Raw genomic sequence first — 19,125 nt, forward strand, 5'->3', positions numbered from 1 at the left:
AAAAGTTTGGAAAGCTCTGCTCTACTGTAAGGTCTTCTGCAAGACAGTTATAAAATATTTAGCTCACAATCTAAGCAACCTTTAAGAAGAGGCTTTCTGAGGGTTGGCTTACCTTTTTGGCGTGTGTTTCAGCCGACTTTAGAAGAGGCTCAGCCTTTCAGACAATAGTTAGTGTAATCAGATTTTTCTTCCCACTGCCTTGCTTGAAACCATCCTCGTGGGGGGTTGCAACTCCCCAGGAATATGAGACAATCTTCCTCCTTTCAAAACTCTACTCGACCCTGTGGCCAACACCGCAACTTCAACAATCTCTACAAGGTCCCTAACCAGACATACTTTTCTTTCCTAATTTTTATGGGATATTATATCTTTTTCTCTTCTTTGAATTCCCTATTCGTGTGCACCTTTCAGTCAAGTGACTGTTTAAATATTGAGGATAAACCTAGGTTTGGAATTGAGGTTCTTGCTGGATATATTCTGGCTAATGATAATAATAGTAAATGATTTAATTATTACAATCACCTGTACTTTCTCTATATAACATTGTTATGGTTCTTACTGACCATGACTGGTACAGGGTAGTTTTATTGGTTAAGCTTATGTTGAACCATACTATGATGTAGAACACAGGGGTGGTCTGCCAAAATTACAGGGTTGCTCTGTGCTTGTGGGTGTAGTAAATGTTATAAGTACTTAAATAAGTAAGGGGCTATAAAGATCAATATTGGTGTGGTATCGGGGTGATAAGGATATTATCTCTACCCCTCTCAGGAAATAGACCCAGAGGTAATTCATATTGTTATTTGTATCTTCTCATGTGGCCCGTCCCTACACATAAGGATAATATACATTCTGGGCTACACTTGTAAAAGATCAGCAGAGAAAAAGGTAAAGTTCTTGAGTTTTCTTTACATCAAAGTAAGACGCATGTGTAGTCAAAAACTCGTGTAGAACAACCTCTTTTGTGCTGGCCCTATGAGAAGGTATCACATCAATTGGCCGAAGCAGAATAAGGTATGAAGACTTCTTAAAACTTAATGCAATTTGGACAATTCGATTCCTAACGACAGGCCTATTTGATCTTTGCCTTTTTTAGCTAAAGTACTGGAGAATGCCATTCTGAAACAACTTACTGACCATCTCGATTAGCATGAACTTTTAGACTCATCAATTTTGGTTTCTGCCCTGAATCCTCCCTACTGTCCCTCACTGATACACTATGAAGAAGAATTGACAGTCTATCATGACATTGTTCTCTACCATCTTCATAAATTAGGTTTGGCAGGGTGTGTTCTTAAATGGTTTCAATCCTATCTTTCAAATCAATCACAATTCATCAATTTCAAGAATGACGTGTCTTCTTTTCTTTTTCTTCTATCAACACAGATGTTCTACAAAGTTTCTCTCTCTGCTGTACTTTTCAACATTTACCTAACTCCAATCTGCAAAATTCTTTATAATCTTTCATATAGTTACAAAGTGTATGCAGATGACTTTCAGTTCATTTTACAACTACATTCCACCTGGCAAAACACTGAGGAACACCTAAACATTTACTTTTCTACCATTAAGCCCTGGTTACATCACAATAAACTTTCAAAAAAAGATTATAGTTGTGATGGAGAAGGGCAACCAAATGATAAGGGGATGGAACAGCTCCCCTATGAGGAAAGGCTGAAGAGGTTAGGGCTGTTCAGCTTGGAGAAGAGACGGCTGAGGGGGATATGATAGAGGTGTTTAAAATCATGAGAGGTCTTTAATGAGTAGATGTGAATCAGTTATTTACACTTTCGGATAATAGAAGGACCATGGGGCATTCCATGAAGTTAGGAAGTAGAACATTTAAGACTAATCAAAGAAAATTCTTTTTCACTCAATGCACAGTTAAGCTCTGGGATTTGTTGCCAGGGGATGTGGTTAGTGCAGTTAGTGTAGCTGGGTTCAAAAAAGGTTTGGATACGTTCTTGGAGGAGAAGTCCATTAACTGCTATTAATCAAGTTTCCTACTGATGCAATTAATAGCCACTGCTATTAGTTGCATCAGTAGTATGGGATCTTCTTGGGGTTTGGGTACATGCCAGGTTCTTGTAGCCTGGATTGGCCTCTGTTGGAAACAGGATGCTGGGCTTGATAGACCTTTGGTCTGACCCAGCATGGCAATTTCTTATGTCCAAAACAGAATTTCTTACTATTCACAGTCCTTACACTACTGTTTCTGATAAGACCATTCATCTAGACATTTAATTTCCAATTAAAAATCATGTTAAAAGTTTGGGAGTTCTGTTAGACTCCACTTTATCTTTTCACCCTCACATCAAATCGGTTGTCAAACAGGGTTTCTTCAAATTATGTGTCCTAACTGGTCTTAAGAAGCTTCTCAATTCTTCTGAATTTCATACTGTGATTCAAGTTACCATCTTCACAATCATTGACTATTGCAAAAGCCTCTTACTGGACCTTCCTTATTCCACATTACAAACACTGCAACTGCTTATAAACTCTGCTGCCCATGTCATTGCTGGCCTAAGGCGTTATGATCACATCAATCTGCATTGACTCTCAATCAACGAGTGGAAAAAAATACAAAACTTGCAAGACTATTTGCAAACTCATCAACAATCACTCCTGTCCTTGGTCCAATGCCATACTGAAAATATATCCGCCTTCCATAAGTTTACGTTCTTCAGAAAGAGGTTTTTTTAGATAGTCTGTCACCAAAGGTTGCGCTCCTTCACATTATGGGGAATGCGCTTTTTCAGTTGCAGGCCCAGCCCTCTTGAATTCCCTATCCATTGAGCTTGCGACTATGTGAGTCCTCGAAACTTTTCAGGGGCCTTTTAAAAACTTCTTAAGTTATCATATTGTTGATTTTATTTTGCTTGTTCTAATTTATTTTTTATATGACTTCTTGAATTTTAATATAGATATTGTTTGTTTTTGTTTTCTGTATCCTTTATGAATGTTCCTTTGTATTTCGCTTAGACCTATTGCAGTGTTAAGCGATTAATAAATTTTAATAAATGAAAATGTACCTGGCTTGGTACTTGCAGGCTATAACACCTCAGAAACCAGCTGGATTGGTAGTGGTCTGGCCCAGCCTATGTCACTATGTTAATATGCTAATCTACAATATGTAAATGCTTTGTATTAGTGTCCTGCTTCCAGAGCAGCTTTTCTGTTTCTGTTGCATTCATGGTGGTCACCTTGCATGTTCAATGTTTCTGCTGTATCCAGTGCAGTTGGCTCCTAATGACTGATTTCTAACTGGAACCAGGAGTTCCTGAGAGTTTTTGCCTTATGTTTTCAATAATCTCTGGTCAATGTGCCATTAGCAACTAATCTCACCAATCCTGCAGAATTATTCTCATTTTACCTGCCCTTATTTCTGGGCCCAGACTATGCTGGTTGCTGTTCTTTACAGTTTTTGCACAGTAAAACTCTGTTTTATCTGTCAAAGTTTTTGGAGTTTAAAAAATGGTCTCTGTCTGCGAGAGAGTACCAAATTAAGCTATTTGATTAAACTGTGCATAGGGAATGGAGACTGAATAAGAAGTTTATTATAAAGCCCTGCCACTAATAACAGATTTTTAATTGATTTTCTTAAATGAAGTCTCCGATGCTTTTGATTTTTTTTTTTGGTTCAACTCTTCAGTATGAAAATTCCTTATAACAGTTAAGTAATTGATCTCTTTGTTTTAATTGCAAAGTATCTGATACACTGCAGTCATTTCGGTTAGTATTAGAACTGCCCTTTCTGGTGTTTATAGTGGAATAAATGATTGCTTTTTAATATTTTTGTGAATTTTATCAATAAAGTTTCTTTTGCTTAAAAAGGATGACAAACTACAAGGACTCTAGTTTCTCTCGAGCAGATACAATCACCAGAGCAGTGGTTCTAAATCTGTGTCTTGAGATGTGTATATATAAAGATGTATTTGCAATAATTGTTTTCTTATATGCAAATACTCATAATGGATATGCATGAGAGATCTTGAATACCAGACTGGCTGGGTGAGCCCCAAGGGCTGGATTGAGAATCACTGGAATAGAAGGTCCCTGACAGTTTATAGGATCTGGGCTACATTTTCCATCTGCTGGACTCAAAGATTTGAGGGTAGGGGAGGTGTTTGGAGCCTTCTGTGTGTGCAGTGACTAAATTGTTTTATTTTCTGTCTCCTTTCCAGATGAGGACAGCAGATTTTTCTATGGTAAGAGCCTGCCTTCCATTCACCTCGCCTTTTTACATTTGTATTATGCCATGGTCAGTGTTGGAGAGGTCCAGCTCTGTCATGGTCTCAGAATACCTAGATTTGGAATTCCTTTCTAAATAATCCTGAATTGATTGTTAATGCACTTTTATTAAAAGCACAATAAAATAGTTAAACCTTTATTCTGTGTTAAACAAATGAGATTCCCTTTTAGAAAGAGACAATCCCCAGGCCTGTAGCTCCGACTGTTGCTTGAGGAGCATGAAACGTAGTTTACATTTTGAAGAACTATTGCTTTTTAATAGCTTGGTTTCTCCAAGCTGAACAACTGCACAGATCCTGTATGCACCAGTCCAGAATAGCACTGGCAATCTGAGGATACGTTTCTTTCATTACCCTGGTTGATGATAAAATTTGGGCTTTACTTTTTAGGTTTAGAGTGTTTTGCCAAAGCTCAGTTCCTCTCTGGTTTCCAGGTTTTCCATCTCTTTTGAAAAGGAAATGGTTTTCTACTTATTAAAATGGTTCCCACATGGACACTGGGAATATCTTTTTTTTTTGGAGGGGGGGGGGGGTTTGGCCCAATAACTTCCTCCTGTTCTTTGGGCTTCTACCTCCAAATAGAACCTCCTATTGGCTACGGTGCCATGAACCTTTTAACTCCCCAGCAATTAGACTGATAATCTTTGACCAGGCGCCACAGACCCCACTACATGTGTGCACTAAGCATGGCCAGCAGGTGTCAGCACTGAGTGATGAAATACATTTTTACCCACCCAGGGTGCTAACTCTGGATAGTCCCTAGAGGTGTTGCTATGTACTTAAAAGATCCAGAATTCAGATCCCGAGATTTTGATAATTGAAACTGAACAAATCATTTTAAGCGTCCCTCCCCTCCCACGCACACTTTATTTATATTGTTATATACACATACATGCAGATTTCTCTAAAAACACAGGAGCGTTAATTGAGATGCTGCTGGCCTTCATGATGTGCACCACCCATGCAGGCAAATATAGGGGGAAAGCCAAGGAGATGCATCCTAGTGGCGCTTTCTTACAACTTCCAGTGCTCCCAATTTCTTATCAAGGAGCTCTCACCAACTTTGTTCCACTTCATGCGACACAATGGGAAGAGAAGGGAACATAAAAATTTTAGAAAATTTATTAAAAACTTTTTTTTTTCCAACAAGCCTATACTGACTATGTCATGTCGTATCTTTTGATTTTGTGTTTGTATGATTATGTGTTTTAATTTAATTTAGTTAGGACTTAACTGGCTAAGTAGCTGCGACTGAATCTCTGGCCCCGCTGAAGGGCGGCCATTCAGCCAGATAACTAGTTATATGCATAAATAGCTAATTTGGCAGGTGAAGTAAGTATGTTACAGGGAGAAGCAGACATACCCAGATAACAGGGTCATTATCAAATCTTGTTAGGACCTCATCACAGGCGATAGGTCCCTAATGTCCGTGATAACGCATCGCGAGATGTGTATGCAAGTTTTAAATTTTTCCCAAATGGGAGGAATTTGGGTGGAGTTAAGGCAGAATAAATTAAAATGAGGGGTGCTTAGCATGGCTTGCAACAGTGTAACACACGTTTTTAACGTCGGAAATAAGTACTTTTTTTTTTTTCCTGGCATTATGCTGATCGATATGTCTGAAATGGGATTTGTGTTAAAAATTGCAAATCCCATTTTGGAGGGGGGAGGAGAGAGAGCTCTGGAAGGCACACATATTAGTCAACTTTTTATACCACTGTATGAGGGGCAACTAGTAATTTGGGGTGAGGTTTTGGGGAGCAGTTTAAATGCATAGTCAGAGGTACAAACAGCACAGTACACATCAGTGAAGATTTGATGTGATTTGGAGTGAGGAAAGGGACACAAAGATGAGATTTGCAAGTGAAGCAGACTGCACCTGTATGAAGATTTGAAGGCCTTGAAAAAATTCCACCCAAGAGAAGGCAGCTGGGTCCATGCCTAGCCCAGAAAGTATTGGGTTAGGTGCCGCTGGATTATCCTCTCCCATGGAAGACCCAGCCCTGGGATTAATCTGATCCAGGGTACTTCTGGTTAAGGATGTGGCTGACCCATCCTCTGACTGGGAGGAGCCAGGCTTAGTAAGTCTGGGGAGGCCAAGTCCCCCTGGGCCTCCTCATAGTGCTGACATAAGTAAGAATCCAGGTCAGACTGTGCAGCCCTAATATGACAAACAGCGCAAAGAGAATGGTACTTATGTTTCTTTGTTGTCAGAGACATTAGCGATGGTAGCTGCACGTTCAACCGGCTCGCTCTTAAAAAAGAATTTGTGTACACAGATTTCGGGTGCCTATGCGGGCCACAGCAAGGCACGCACACACAGCCCATGCACCCGGCTTTATCTAAACTCTGTGGGGTACATTTTCAAAAACAGCTCACACGAGAACAAAAGTACGCTGGATTTTATAAGATACGTGCATATCTTATAAAATCTGGGGTCGGCGCACGCAAAGGGGGTGCACATTTGTGCAAGCTGCGCGCGCCGACCCCGTGCGCGCTGCCTGTTCCCTCCGCCTCCCCTGGCCCTATCTAAAACCCCCCCTACCTTTGTCGGCAGATTTACGCCTACTCGAGGCAGGCGTAAATCTGCGCGTGCCAGCGGGCTGCTGGCGCGCCATCACCCAACCCAGGGGCTGGTCCGGAGGCCTCGGCCACGCCACCGGGCTGGCACCACACCCCCTCCCGCCTCTTGTACGAAGCCCTGGGACTTGCGCTCGCCGGCGGCCTATGCAAAATAGGCGTGCCGGCGCACGTAAATCCGGCCGGATTTACGTGCGGATTTTGTGTGGCATTATGCGCACAGAGCCAGCACACATCACGCCTACTGATGCTAAATGGTGGGCAATGGAAGACGCACAAAAATGTGCGCAGGATGGTGCTGCTGCGGCCTACCACATGGTGTGCCTAACGAGCCTAAAGCAGGGCCTAGCCTAGTGGGGGCCGCTCAACCCCACTTCCCTTTACCACAACGGGATCGGGAACAACGTCGGTATGGCATACCGAGCAGGGAGACCAGAGGAAGTCTTACTAAACTCCTCCAACATCTGAGTACTTTTTTTCCCCCACTTACCTGGGCTCATCACTTACCTGCTGAGTACAGAGACAGTCTCCGGCTGCAGGGGGAGAGGTCTTTGGCCGTCTCTGTTGCGTTCGGCTTCCTGGCCCCCCCCCCCCCCCCTTGCCTTTCAGCTGCTTCAGCAGCAAGGTCCACGCCGGGAACCAACTACCAGACCAGGGCCCACTTCTGAGGGATCTCAGAAATCACCTCAGGAATTCTCAGCTGGGGAAGGGACCTTTAGATATCACCGCAGGAGAGTGAGGCTCAATCTTTCTGCAATTTAAAAGTAGAATTTCTTCTTCTAAAAGGGTACAGCGATCCCCATAGGGAAAGCACATCCACATCTGCTAGGAGACAGAGCGTAACTGAAAGGCTGAGGTCACTGCAGGGGTGCATCTAAGGTGATGTCACCTTTGAAACCTGACTCTGTCTCCATCTGCTAGCAGGGGAGCATAACTCATTGGTCCTGAGTCCATCTGTCTACACTAAGGAAATCAAAATTATCAGGTAAGTAATTTCCCAAATACCTACTCTCTGAGGGGGAGATATGACAGAAAGCTCATCCAGTGACTATCCAGAATCCTAGTGGAGGGGACCCCAACTTCACAGCAAAAAATCTACCTTGGGTCATATTTTCCTCTGTCCCACCTGACCTGGTCCCATGGCAGAGATCTGGTTGGGGTTTCCCGATCTTGTTCTTCCTTTAGTTGATATTTCTGGGAGGACTTCTCATGGGAAAAAGTGAAGTGGAATCAGACTACCTCAGCACTGCAATCCCAGTGGAGAGGGGGATCTAAAGACCTCCCCACGCTTTTCAGGTCCAAAAAATCTAAAGTTTAAACTGGCTATGTCTTCTGCCTTCACTGTCTCTTGCAGCAGGACCATCACTGGTGCTTGCCCACCTCGGGTTTAGAGTGGGCTCACAGGTCTTTGGTCCTCTGGTGAGATCCCTTTCATCCCAAAAAGGTATCAAGGGTACAAATCTCTTTTCTGTAAATTAGTAGAAGGACCCTCTGGCAGGAAGTGCATGATGAGGTGTCAGATCTAAATGAAACTCCATCTGGGTGAAGCTGGGAGGCCTTGCCAGAGTGTAAAACTTACTTAAACATCCTTACTGTTCAACGGATTCTTCAAACTGATCCCAGAGTCCCAAAATGGCTGGGCTAAATAATATTGAAGCATCCAAGTGGTAAGGGCTGAAGGGGAATGGATGGTTCCTTAGTAGTGTGTTCAATACAGGAACAGTGACATCTGGGGGAGGGGGGAGGGGGGAGATTCCCCAAGTATATCCTCTATTCTATTATAAATAGTTGCTCGCTGATAACCCCAGAAAACAACAAGTTTGTTTGGATTAAAATGTGGTGTGTTTTGTGTTTGGGGGGGGGGCACCATGGCTACCACTAGCCCAGCTAAAAAGATTTGAGGGATAGGATTCATGAAGGGGAGATTTTAAAAAATGGGTCTTCCTGAGCAACTCTGTCTGCACCCCACTTCATCATCTGCATGACCCAATTTCTTTCACTTGTACACTATTAAGGGGTCCAGTTATATTGGATTGGGGTGGATAAAGTGGGGTGGCCCCCAGGAGCAGAGAATCCTCATGTCTACTCCACTCGTTGAATCCTGTGACTCCCAGGTCACGTCAGGTCCCTGGGCTACTCCACTCGTTGAATCCTGTGACTCCCAGGTCACGTCAGGTCCCTGGGCTACTCCACTCGTTGAATCCTGTGACTCCCAGATCACGTCAGGTCCCTGGGCTACTCCACTCGTTGAATCCTGTGACTCCCAGATCACGTCAGGTCCCTGGGCTACACCACTCGTTGAATCCTGTGGCTCAAAGATCAGTACAGATCCCTGGGCTACTCCACACTTTGAATCCTGTGGCTCCCAGATCAGTACAGATCCCTGGGCTACTCCACTCATTGAATCCTGTGACTCTCAGATCAGTACAGATCCATGGGGTATGCCACTCTTTCAATCCTGTGACTCCCAGATAATGTCAGATCCCTGGGCTACGCCACTCGTTGAATCCTGTGACTCCCAGATCACATCAGGTCCCTGGGCTACTCCACTCGTTGAATCCTGTGACTCCCAGATAATGTCAGATCCCTGGGCTACGCCACTCTTTGCCTTTCTTCATTGATAGAAATGACCATTCAGTTCTACTCTTTCCTATCCTTTGGCTAGTTGCCAATCCACAATAGGACATTGAACAATCACGGAATTGGAGGCACATTCTTGAGGAGTTTCTCATAAGGGACTTTGTCAAATGCTGTCTGAAAATCCAGATACACTATATCAACCAACTTGCCCTTGTCCACATGCTTATTAACGCCTTAAAAAATTCTAAAAATTTTAAGGCAAGACTTCCTTTTGCTAAATATATATTTTGTCTGTCTATCCATATGGCCAGTAGTTTTGTCTCTCAAAATAGCTTCTACCATTTTGCCTAGCACCAATACCAGGCTCACCAGTCTGTAGTTTTCTGGATCATTCCTGGAGCCCTTTTTAACATGGGCATTACGTTGCCACCTTACAATCCTCTGGTACCAGATTTGAATGAGACGCTAAAAATTATTAGTAAGAAGTCTGCAGTTTCATTTTTTAGTTCTTTCAGAATTCTGGGATTGTGCAAATTGCAAGGGAACTTGGGCACTGAAATGACAGACAATATTTAATGTGGACAAGTACAAAGTAATGCATGCAGAGAAGAGCAACCCAAATTATAGCTAGACAATGCAAGGTTCCATATTGAGAGTCACCACCCAGGAAAAGGATCTAGTCATCATGGATAATAAATGTTGAAATCATGAGCTCAGTTGTGTGGCAGTGGCCAAGAAAGCAAATGCTAGGAATGGAGAATAAAACAGAAAATGTCATGCTTCTTTCTGTGTCGCTCCATGGTGAGTCTACACCTTGAATACTGTGTGCAATTTATTTTATTTATTTATTAGCTTTTTTATACCGGTGTTCGTAAAGGTACATCACGCCGGTTCACATTATAACAAAAGGTATTGAAATTACATTATAACAGGGAAGAGGGATGGGGCGACAAAGTGAAGCACAGAAATACAGTTCAGAAATAAACAACAAAAAGTGTCTCATGAGTATAACAAGGTGTAACTAACACAACTTCAACATAACGACTGCATGAGCAATAAATTACAAATAGTGACTAAGTTAAAAAATACTGTATCAGACTAAATAGTATTTCAAGATAGTATCTCGGTAATGAGGAAAGAAGAGTTCCAGGTAGAGGGCTGGTTTGAGCGTTTCACTGCAGAGAGCAGTAAAGTATACCAGGGACTGAGCAGGATAGAGCAGGGAAATGGGATAGGCATGGAATGGGAACGGGGTTCTGGAGGGTGGAGAAAAGGGATCAGGCAGTGATAGGATACTTGAAGGAGGAGAAGTGGGGCAGCGAAAGGGGATGAAAGAGGGAGGGAAGAGAGACTAGTGGGGAAAGGCTTGCCGAAAGAGCCATGTCTTAAGTCTCTTTTTGAATTTGATTGCACAGGTTTCCAAGCGGAGAGTCGTGGGCAGAGTGTTCCATTGTATTGGGCCAGCAATAGATAAGGCGCGGTTTCTGGTGGAGGAAAGGTGTGCCATTTTTAGAGAAGGCACATGCAAAGTGCCTTTAAGGACAGTTCTTGTGGGTCAGTTATGATGAACAGCACTGAATGGTGTGTCAAGCCAAAGGGAATTGTGAGAGTGAATACATTTGTGTATAATGGTAAGAGTTTTGTAAGTTATTCTATAGGGTATGGGGAGCCAATGAAGGTCCTTAAGGCTTGGGGTGATGTGGTCTGATTTCCGAGCATTACGGATGATTCTGGCGGAAGCATTTTGCAATATTTGTAAGGGTTTGATTGTAGCGTTAGGGAGTCCTAGAAGGAGAGAGTTACAGTAGTCAAGCTTTGAGAGAAGGGACGCCTGGATCACAGTGCGGAAATCTTGGGAGTGTAGTAGTGGCTTGAGTTTTTTCAGGTCACTACAATTCTGGTCACTACATCTCAAAAAGGTTATAGTTGCACTGGAGAAGGTACAGAGAAGGGTGACCAAAATGGTAAAGGGGATGGAACTATTTCCCTGCGTAAAGGCTAAAGAGATTAGGACTTTTCAACTTGGAGTGGCGTTGGCTGAGGGGAGATATGACAGAGGTCTATAAAATGAGTGGAGTAGAACAGGTAAACACAAATTGGTTGTTTACTTTTTCAAAAAGTACAAAGACTAGGGGACATACAATGAAGTTATTTTTTCCTTATTCCACATGCTGTTTTTCAACCGTTATACTGTATTAGGTCTTCAATAATATTTGTTGACAATTTGTTTCAATGTAAACCGCTGTGATATTTTGAATTGAATGTCAGCATAAAAAAGCAAATAAATAAATAATAAATAAGTTACTAGGTGATACACTTGAGACGAATAGGATACATTTTTTTTTACTCAATACATAATTAAGCTCTGTAATTTGTTGCTGGAGGATGTGGTGAAAGCTGTTAGTTACCTGGGCTTAAAGGCTTGGATGAATTCCTGGAAGAAAAGTCTATAAACCATTATTAAGCTGGATTTGGGGAAATCCACTGCTTGTCACTGAGATAATCAGCTTGAAATCTATCTACCTCTTGGGATCCTGCTAGGTGCTTGTGACCTGGTTTGACCACTGTTGGAAACAGGATACTGGGCTTAATGGACTTGTGGTCTGACCCAGTAGAGCAAATCTTATGTTCTTTTGGTTTATTACTCTAGTTTATTGATTTTGCTCTGTTTTATGTTTTCCTGGCTCTCTATGGCTTGATTTGGTTCATTTGAATTATTGTCTTCAAATAATGCATCTGATTATAGGTGTCTCCCTGATACCCTCCTCAGTAAAGAGAGAAGTAAAGAATTTAGTTTTTCACTATGGCCTTGTCTTCTCTGAAAGCATCTTACTTATCCCGCGTTCATTTAGCAGTGCAATTGACTCCCTTGCAAAATTTTGGTTTCAAATACAATATACTTGAACAATTTTTTATTTTGAGTTTTTGCCTTCTGATAGCCTTCTCTTCAAATCCTCTTTTCACCTGTATTAGTACTGCTTTTATCACTCTTTTTCTTCATTGGGTCCTACCTTCCAGGTTTTGAAAGATGCTCACTTGTTTTCAGTAGCCTCTTTCACGTCCTCTCTTAACTGGCAATCATTTGGTCTTTTTACCATTTTGAATGCTCCTTTATGGTAAAATCTGTTTCAGTTTACGTGTGTCCACTTACGATTCCTGAAAACTGTGTCTTAAGTCTGAGGACTTCTGTAATCAGAACACTTAGGCTTCCTCCTGCTCCTCTCCAAGAAGCAGAAGCAAGAGTAGGCGATGTTTACCAACTGCTATAGAGTGAAGCTGTTCTTGATACAGTGCCCAGTGCTGCCCTGTGGAGAGCAGCTCCAAGTAGGTAGGGAATAGTTTTCTTTATATCTATCGATTTAACTGAGCAAAAAGAGAAAAAACAATAGTTAAAATCAGCAAGGCCACTAGGATTCCCACCAAATATCCATGTTTGCTTTATATGTGTTTCTTTTCTGCTGTTTGTAATGTTTTTATTGTGTTTCATTGTGGATTTTCATTTGTAATCCGTGCTGAACATATTCCTTGGAAGTAGCAGAATATTAGTATTTTAGAATAAATAAATAATAAATGGTGAAAAAGAGGGGGAATTTGCTAGAAACAGATCTGAGGGGGGTTTTTTCCCCAAAAAAATTGGCATGCAGATATTTCAGTCAGTTTTGGAACTAAATCTTGTTGTGCAATTTTATGGCATCCATTTGTGCTGCTGATCTTCTCACTCATTCTGCCCCTTCCCTCTCCGCAGATTACCATGCCCTGCGGGTTGGAGGACTGATCTGTGCAGCTGTGCTGTGCCTCATGGGAATTATTGTCCTGCTGAGTAAGTAACAGTGGTTGGTCTAAGTTTCAGCCCAGCTGTGGGGGTTTTACAGAGAAGCATGGCTGATCCATTCTGCATGCCAGCTCTTCTGTAAAAATGCTTGGGACAGACAGTGTGAAGTGGTAAGGACGTGAAGAGAGGAGGGAGGGGGCCTGTGTTTGCTCAGTCAGGGCCAAAGAGGGAAGAATAAATGAGGGTGTGGAGAGAACCTTTTTTGTTTATTATAAAATAGCACACATTAGAAAATCAGAGTGCAATACAACCAGACCCTGGCCACCATTTTAAAATATCACCTTTGGGCTATAACTTAGCCCACTCAAAGGTTGTCCAATGGGGTAAGTCCCGTAGGGGCAGAAGTAATCTTGGTTGCACCTGCCCCACCAGTTCCATTTCACCATAATGGCGCTGGCTTTATTATACAATCAAATGGTGCCGGCACCTTTATAAGAAATGGCACAGGTGGGACAGAAGCACCTGAAGCCGACCCATCATAAGGTTTGAGGGAGTCCGGGGCGAGGAGGGAGGGCTGTACAAGCTATTTAAAAATGGCAGCCAGGTTTTGTCTTTTTTAATGTTGGCAAGCAGAACCATAGCCAGGAAATTTGGCATTTACGGCAAAGTGAAAAAAAAGTGTGCCCTCGCCTTATACACAACACCACAAGCTGGGGTAGTTTTATTTTTAAAACATAATGCTGCTGTTTCTAAACTATAAGTAGACACAAGTATAATCTGGTCTCAAAAATATGGCCATTGGTCTGTATGGATGTGATCCTTAACCTCTGCCAGAACTAATTCTTAACCTCTCTACCAATTAATTAGTTATATCTAGTAGGTATTGAAAAGGGAGTGTTTGCTTTTAAGTTATAATAATGTCATGCCTTTATTACTTTTATTAAATTATGTTTGTACTATATTAAACTAATTAGATCTCATTAACAGCAAAGCAAACTTCTTCCACTAGCAGGCACTAAATAGGTGGGGGGTGGAGGAGAGAGTATGTGCTGAGCAGTTTGAAAGGTGTTGAAGAGGATGCTAGGTGGATGAGGGTAGATTGTGAGAGAGGATGCTGGCATGGTAGGAAGAGGGCAAAGATTGGAGTAATGCTCAGTATAGTGTAGGGGGGAAGGAGGAGAATGATGTGAGGGGAAGAGAGCAGGGGGGATGCTGGGCAGAGCGTAAGGGAAGAGATTCAGGGGATTCTGTGCCAGAGCCAATGCCACCAAAAAAAGGAGCACGGTGCTGGAGCAGACGCCACGAGCAGTAAGGAGCACTACTGTACTGGAATGGGTGCCACCAGCAGTAAGGAGCACTACTGAGCTGGAGCGCACGCCACCAGCATTAAGGAGCACTACTGAGCTGGAGCGCACGCCACCAGCAGTAAGGAGCACTACTGTGCTGGAGCGCACGCCACCAGCAGTAAGGAGCACTACTGAGCTGGAGCGCACGCCACCAGCAGTAAGGAGCACTACTGAGCTGGAGCGCACGCCACCAGCAGTAAGGAGCACTACTGAGCTGGAGCGCACGCCACCAGCAGTAAGGAGCACTACTGTGCTGGAGCGCACGCCACCAGCAGTAAGGAGCTCTACTGAGCTGGAGCGCACGCCACCAGCAGTAAGGAGCACTACTGTGCTGGAGCGCACGCCACCAGCAGTAAGGAGCACTACTGAGCTGGAGCACTACTGAGCTGGAGCGCACGCCACCAGCAGTAAGGAGCACTACTGAGCTGGAGCGCACGCCACCAGCAGTAAGGAGCACTACTGAGCTGGAGCGCACGCCACCAGCAGTAAGGAGCACTACTGTGCTGGAGCGCACGCCACCAGCAGTAAGGAGCACTACTGTGCTGGAGCGCACGCCACCAGCAGTAAGGAGCACTACTGTGCTGGAGCGCACGCCACCAGCAGTAAGGAGCACTACTGTGCTGGAGCGCACGCCACCAGCAGTAAGGAGCACTACTGTGCTGGAGCGCACGCCACCAGCAGTAAGGAGCACTACTGAGCTGGAGCGCACGCCACCAGCAGTAAGGAGCACTACTGTGCTGGAGCGCACGCCACCAGCAGTAAGGATCAGCACTGTGCTGGAGCGCACGCCACCAGCAGTAAGGAGCACTACTGAGCTGGAGCACTACTGAGCTGGAGCGCACGCCACCAGCAGTAAGGAGCACTACTGTGCTGGAGCGCACGCCACCAGCAGTAAGGATCAGCACTACTGTGCTGGAGCGCACGCCACCAGCAGTAAGGAGCACTACTGTGCTGGAGCGCACGCCACCAGCAGTAAGGAGCAGCACCGTGCTGGAGCGCACGCCACCAGCTGTAAGGAGCACTACTGTGCTGGAGCAGACACCAGTTTGGCCTAGAGCACCTAATACTCTTGCACAAGCTCTGAGTGTGCAGTGTATATAGTCTGAAGCAGTAAACCCTCCCCACCCAGCTACCTCTCTGCAAACATTGTGAGTGGTCATTGTAAAATTTAGTGAGGACTGGAGAAAGGGGTGCATGCATCAGTTTTCTCTCTTCCACGTGCGTCCCTAATTCTATCAAACACACATTCTCATTTTTCTTCCCTTTCAGAGTTTATCCCATCACTCCTTCCTCTACCACTTTCTCTAGGTGAGATAGAGGCTGGAATAGAAACAATCTGCTCCCTAACTCAGCCCCTCCCTTCATGTCTTGTAGGGAATAGGAGGGGAGGGGGAGCTACCCTGCTCCCTAACTCAGCCCCTCCCTTCATGTCTTGTAGGGAATAGGAGGGGAGGGGGAGCTACCCTGCTCCCTAACTCAGCCCCTCCCTTCATGTCCTGTAGGGAATAGGAGGGGAGGGGGAGCTACCCTGCTCCCTAACTCAGCCCCTCCCTTCATGTCCTGTAGGGAATAGGAGGGGAGGGGGAGCTACCCTGCTCCCTAACGGGTCGATACAGTAATGCCTCGTTAGAAAGAGTGTGGCAGTGCCGGGCGCACCCTCGTTTGCCCCATGCACTGTTCTGATCACATACCGCTCGATACACTATTTAAATTGCTTGCAAATGCAAGCCGCGTCTGCAAAGCGTTAGGCGAAGCGTTAGGCCCCCGCAACCCATTTTACTGGGTTGCGGGGGCCTAACGCACACAGTATCCTGTGTGCGCTGGTACCTGTCATTTCAAATGACATTTGAAATGACAGGCACCAGGAAGTGGATCCCAACTTTAACCCAGGAAAACCTAAAAACCGAAAATCCCCTCCTCCCAAAGCGGCTCGACATGTGCCAACTTACCTTTTGTTGCTTTTCAGCCCCTTCCCTTCTCTGCAGCCCTCCGGTGGGGGCAGCCGGCGGCGAAAGCGGCTCGCAGCGGTCCCCCCCGCGCAGGTCCCGGTTCTCCAGGCTCGGCAACAGCTAGGGCTCCATCCACCCCAATCCTTCCTTCCTTCCTGGCTCAGCCAAATTGTGAAGCGGCTTGCAGCGTTACTCCACCCCCCCACCCCCGCGCAGGTCCCGGTTCTCCTGGCTCGGCGTGAGGTGAGAGCCCACTGTTCTGTGCCCTCTCCGGCACGAGCAGAGCGAAGCGTTCTTTCATTGGCCGGAGTGCCCTTCAATTTGGGCGCTCCGGCCAATGAAAGCACATAGACGGGCGCGCTGGACGTCACGGCGTGCGTCACGTGCGCCCATCTATGTGCTTTCGTTGGCCGGAGCGCCCAAATTGACGGGCGCTCCGGCCAACGAAAGAACGCTTCGCTCCGCTCGTGCCGGAGAGGGCACAGAACAGTGGGCTCTCACCTCACGCCGAGCCAGGAGAACCGGGACCTGCGCGGGGGGGGACACACACTGCAAGCCGCTTCACAATTTGGCCGAGCCAGGAAGGAAGGAAGGATTGGGGTAGATGGAGCCCTAGCTGTTGTACTGCTGTTGCCGAGCCAGGAGAACTGGGACCTGCGCGGGGGGGACCGCTGTGAGCCGCTTTCACCGCCGGCTGCCCCCTCCGGAGGGCGGCAAAGAAGGGAAGGGGCTGAAAAGCAACAAAAGGTAAGAAAACAAAGTAATGTCGAATCGCTTCGGGAGGAGGGGATTTTAGGTTTTTAGAGGTTTCCTTTTGGGGGAAAGTTTGCCGTCTACCATTACCCCTACCTCTAACGCAGGGGTAAGGGTAGGCGATAAGTTAGCAAGTTAAACGTGGGGCAAAATGGCAGGGTAAAATAGCGATAGTCGGGGCGCGTGTTACTGTATGGGAGGGAATAGCTAATTCGATCATTTACATCTGATATACATGCCGCGTGCGGAAGGGGTTACCCGGGGATTTAAAGAGGCGGTAAGGATGGGTTAAAGGGGATAGTGTATCGCAGGAAGGGCTAACGCGGCTGGAAAGTGAGTAGAAAGCGGGTTAGGAGCGGGGTAACCGCGGCCCCACTTTACTGTATCGAGCTGTCAGTCAGCCCCTCCCTTCATGTCTTGTAGGGAATAGGAGGGGAGGGGGAGCTACCCTGCTCCCTAACTCAGCCCCTCCTTTCCTGTTTTTCCTCCATTGGGCTGCAGTAGCAGCAGTGTCTGTGCCTTTCTGAACTCAGATCATGTTGACCAATGGGATAGATGTGACTCTGGTGGCGAGACGAAACAAAAAGGAGGCGACCATTTTGATTTCATTTTTTCTTTCATTTCAAAATTGAAATGAATGGGACATGTCAACAACATTTCCTATTTCATTTTGAACAGTCTATCCCTAGAGAAAAGAAGACAGTGTGTGTAGAAAGTATCTGGTAATCTGTATGGAGCAGCCATAGGTACAGCCTGAACATCGACACTCATGTGGCTGACTGCCCAATATTAGGACGCTAGCATTATTAGTTTTTGATAGTGGTAAGAGTGGGAGGGAGGGGGTGTTGGGTATTTTGTTAAATCTGAGACTTGTAAGACCCAAAGAGGAAGATGGCAAAAACTGATTTGGGGAAGGAGTAGCATTCTACAGGGAACAGCTGCGATATATTTAAGGTTTATGATTTGCAGGTGTTTAAAATTTGTCAATGTAGCTATTTATTTTCCAGCTAATTAGGGTTTTTTTGGGGGAGAACCAAAAATTGGTGTTTCCATGGCATTTAGTTGGATACCTCTTCTGGTGAATGAAATACGTACGTTTCTGCAGCTGAAGAGACGTTAACATGGAAGAGGCACAAAAACAAAGTGCAGGATCCAGGCTAGGCTAAGGAGGGGTGAGACAGAAATAGGGGAAGTGCTGGCTTTTTCTCCACCTTTCATTTATTTTTGCTTCGTAGGGGGGGGGGTGTGGGATGTTAATATAAGAAGTCCTAGAGCATGACAGGAATAGCTAGGCAGACTGGATGGACCAATTGGTTCTTATTTGCCTTCATGATCTCCTCTCTAGCCTCAGCAGAAACACAAGGGGGCCGATGTAAAGTGAGCCCAGCCTAGTGCATGGATTTACGCACAGTTGGGCACACGTTTAGGAAGCGCTAGACTAGCACTTGATGCAGTAAGGAGATTAGCATGTCCAAAACTCGTGCCCTAACAAATGCATAGCCCATAGTGCCCATCACATGAAGGTGAGGCTATTGGCCCCCACTCCCAATGCAGGAAGGTGCTGGGAACCCAATGCACACTTTTTAACGTGACAAATTTACTCCAGCCTTGGAGGTGGAGTAAAGTCAACTCGCAGTCAAGAGCTCACACAAAAAAAAAAGATAGTGTTCCCTGTGTTGTGATAAGTGTGTCCTCTTTAGTAAGGTTGTGACACTTTAATTTTCTGCTTGCAGTGGAGAAAAAAAATGTATATTTTGACTTGATTAAAAGAAACCTACTTTTCTTATGGCCACACAATTTAAATGTCCATAGCAAGGGATGTCTAATATTTTTGCTGAGGTTACTGAAGTGAATTATGATGAAAATGGACACTCGTATTGAGCGCTCATTGCAAT

At 44.9% G+C, this 19,125-nt stretch overlaps 1 protein-coding gene across 1 annotated transcript in view; it reads left to right on the top strand.

Annotated features, from left to right (window-relative positions):
• The window catches only part of LOC115075853 (FXYD domain-containing ion transport regulator 3-like), a 50,028-nt gene that overhangs the window by 16,140 nt on the left and 14,763 nt on the right, over positions 1-19,125 (top strand). Inside the window, exons 4-5 of the mRNA XM_029576710.1 lie at positions 4,185-4,208; positions 13,156-13,230. Coding sequence (XP_029432570.1) covers positions 4,185-4,208; positions 13,156-13,230 — 99 coding nt within the window. The remainder of the gene's footprint in view (positions 1-4,184; positions 4,209-13,155; positions 13,231-19,125) is intronic.

The sequence above is a fragment of the Rhinatrema bivittatum genome, chromosome 14 (assembly GCF_901001135.1).
Source record: "Rhinatrema bivittatum chromosome 14, aRhiBiv1.1, whole genome shotgun sequence".
Lineage (NCBI taxonomy): Eukaryota > Metazoa > Chordata > Amphibia > Gymnophiona > Rhinatrematidae > Rhinatrema > Rhinatrema bivittatum.